This window comes from Chinchilla lanigera, unplaced genomic scaffold (genome assembly GCF_000276665.1).
Source record: "Chinchilla lanigera isolate Chin_1 unplaced genomic scaffold, ChiLan1.0 scaffold00054, whole genome shotgun sequence".
Taxonomy (NCBI): domain Eukaryota; kingdom Metazoa; phylum Chordata; class Mammalia; order Rodentia; family Chinchillidae; genus Chinchilla; species Chinchilla lanigera.
Window position 1 is genome coordinate 4899084 of NW_004955455.1, and position 3385 is coordinate 4902468.

At 50.4% G+C, this 3385-nt stretch overlaps 1 protein-coding gene across 3 annotated transcripts in view; it reads right to left on the reverse strand.

Moving 5' to 3' along the window:
- Nucleotides 1–6: 6 nt before the first annotated feature.
- The window catches only part of Dusp18 (dual specificity phosphatase 18), a 7696-nt gene continuing 4317 nt past the window's right edge, over nucleotides 7–3385 (reverse strand). For all 3 annotated transcript variants that reach the window (XM_005396283.2, XM_005396282.2, XM_013520328.1), the window contains one exon: nucleotides 7–2311. In XM_005396283.2, coding sequence (XP_005396340.1) covers nucleotides 1697–2263 — 567 coding nt within the window. In that variant the 5' untranslated portion in view covers nucleotides 2264–2311 and the 3' untranslated portion in view covers nucleotides 7–1696. The remainder of the gene's footprint in view (nucleotides 2312–3385) is intronic.

Sequence of the window (3385 nt, forward strand, 5' to 3'; positions counted from 1 at the left end):
AGAATCAAAAAACAAAACAAAACCTTCAGAACTGCACACCCAAAGCAGTTAACTATACAATATGTTAATTTGGAATGCACAACAATGAAGAAAATGTATCTAATAAAGTTCTTTTGAAAAATGCTTTCAAAGAAATTCTCTACCTGGATCTCTACCAGAATGATCGGATTGTGGGGGCTCTGCCACACCAGCCCTAGAACAGTGATTTTTTTCCTTCTTCTCCTCTGACCGCGGGCCCCTGGCTCCACTGGGCTTTGGACACACAGCTCAGTGTCAAACTGTCAAGTGAAGTCTTGTAATTGCTTCTCTTGCATGTCATCTCAAAAGCCCTGGATTAGAATAGCTGGTCTTGAGCCAGATGACAGCACTGAAGCATCCGAAGCAACCCTGGGCTCCAGGGCCTAGGGGTGGCATCCACTCCCTTGTCCCTTTCACATACGCCCCTGTGGATCCTGGGAGTCAGCCAGAGTGGGCTGTTGGCTGTAACGGCCAGCGATTCTAAACAAGGGCTTTGCGGGAGAGCTGGACTCAAGTCTTTGCTTCAGAAATCCTAGGTCACTCTGGATGAGACACAGTGGGAACCCTAAAAAGGCTTCTAAGTCTAGGCCTCTCCTGAGGTAGGATTGAAAGCATTTCTTCCTCACGGGGGGTGGCTTTCTGGAAGAGTACTTTGTAAACAGTAAAGGGCCATGCACAGCCAGGAGAAATATCTTCATGAGGCTAACTGTGTTGAGCTGGGAGCAACAGGGCCAAGAGTACACAATTCAGGGCAAAAACTGCCCTTTACAGGAAGCACACACCATGCGCTAGGCCTGGTGCTATGGAATTGTTCTGTCTTCACAGATGAGGATACTGAGGCTCCCAAAGGCACCAGGTCACAAAGAGAGGAGGGGACGGAGCTAGGTTGTGGTGTAAAGTTCTAACTTTTCAAACCAAGGCCTGTGAGAGGACCTTCGAGGCCTGATGTCAGGCCTGCTTTCCTCACGAGCCCTGAAGAAGGAAATGAACACCTTCTTTTCTCAAAGGCTGGTGGAAGACAGCCTTGGGCCCTTTTAGACCTTGCCCCATACAATAGCGCTCAGAAAAAAAATTTTTTTCCCAAAATTTATACAGTGGAATACTTTCTTTGAATACTATGTTGTACATCAGTCCTATCTAGAAAACTAGAGTGGGGCCAATGTGACGAAGGTGAATGTGAAGTTACCTGAGGCCCCCAGGGCTCCAGGGAATGGTTGGAAGCTATTTACCCAGGAGACTGGCACCAATCCTGAGAAGCTCAGGTGTGCTATGAGGCTTAAGGCTGTAGCTCTGAATCTGAAGGAGCAACGGAGCACTGCGGCAGACTCCTTTCTGGGCTGGTCAGTCCAGGGGTGGGCTGCGGGATTGCAGGCCTGCTCTCTGTACTGGGCTCTTCATCCAAGGTATCACCCGCCTCATCCGACCTCTGGCCAGTAGCCCTCAGTTACCCCTCACAGGGTAGAAAACTTATCTTCACTTACAATTAGTGAGTTTGGTCTTTGAAGATTTGGATTACAAGGTCAAGAGCTGCAGCAACCTTTCTTTCTACTTGCCCTTTAAAGGCATCATCTGGTTTGTTCTTGTATCAACAGAAGTGGAATGTTCAAGTTCAGATCTTGGAACAGGATCAACAACAGATCTATACTGCTGACCCCAATGAGGGGGTTGCGAGGGCGGCTCACAGTGGGATCATCAAGCGAACCTCCTTCTCATAGATGTCTGGGATCACTCCCATCGGGGAAGGAACCATGTGCACGGTGTTCTTGCCAAACAAGTGGAACTCATACTGGATGAGCTGCTCCCAAAAGCCATTGTTGGGTCGGATGATGGGCCGGCAGGACTTGGTCCACGTGTGGGCATCCAGCAGGGACATGGCATGGTACTTCATGAGGTAGGCAAGACACAGGGCAGCTGAGCGGCTCACGCCAGCGGCACAGTGCAGCAGTGTGCGGCCCTCCTTCATCTCCACCGAATGGATGTGGTCAGCAATGGGGTCAAAGAAGTCATAGAGACACGAGACGGGCGCATCAGCCACAGGCACCTGCATGTACTGGATGTTCTCATAGAAGGTGTTCGCTACCTCCACGGAGACGTTGATGACTGCGGTGATATGGTTGCTGGACAACAGGAGCTTGTTGTTGGCAGCTGCCCCACCGCTGATGTACAGGCTTCTGGTGATCTGGGAGAGGCCACTGACTGATGGCTGCCGGCACGGGGCTGGGAAGGCACGCGTGAGTGATGTCATCAAGGCAGTGGGTCGGCAGTCTCTTCTCTAGGCTGTGTCCATGGAAAGCTGCGGGAAGGAGAGGGTGTTTAGAAGGCACAGGGGTTGTGGGCCATGCCCAGGAGACTTCTGGGAAATAATGGATGGGCCTATGGGATTCTCCAAGGCGGTCCTGACCATCACCACAGAATCATTCAGGAAACTCATTCATACATATACCCAGGCCCTCCTCTCATCCACAGAATCTGATTCTCTGGTGAGGAGCATGAGCTTCAGGTGGTCAATGTGCATTGCCCTACAGGACAAAGAAGAAGTCCCTGAGCCTGGAACTCAAGGCCCCCCTGGAGCCACCCCCATTCTCCCAGTGACTTGTTGGATGGGTCAGTTTTGCTCTGACCTAGCCTGAGTCTCCATTTAAGCTCACAATAGTAGCCCTTTTTTCCTCTTTTCAAAATTCTCCCCTTTTACCCAGCTCTTCCAGGTGGGAACCACTTGCATAGTCTCCCTCCGCAGTCTTTTGACTGCGTGCCCAATCATGAGACTGAACCAGTGACGTGGACCAGAGCCCACTGTGCTGAGAGTCACTGGATGAGGGCAGAATAAGAGCAGGGAGGTCCTGCTGCTTCCCTCCCCAAGAACGAGCTCTTTAAAGAGACAGGATCAGCCCAGGTGACACTGAGGTCAAACACCAAAGTCCTACATTGTTAAAGGTGGTCCTGCACCTTGCCTCTGAGGAGGCTCAGGGAAGGGAGTAGCTAAAAGCTTCCTGGAGGCTGGCATAATCACTGCAGCAACCCCAGGGGCACGTGGCAAGTGAAAGGCAGTGAGGCCTCAGGAAGCCTTTCTACACCAGCACCACACTGCTTCTAGCAGCAGGGCTGGGGCACACACCCCTGGGAGAAGCAGACTCTTATCTTCTAAAAAATCTCAGTACCTCATTTTGAACAAAGGTTCAAAAGCTGGACACTTTCTCATGTCTCGATGAAACATGGATATGTGGCTTTTTATCTCAGCTTTCCAGGTCAAATTGCACTTCATCAGGCACGAACAAATGAGGAGCCAAAGCTTTGTTCCCCTGCTTTAACATCTATGAGCAGCGGCCCTCAGTCAAGATAAAAACAGCTTTTTTTTTTTTTTTTTTTT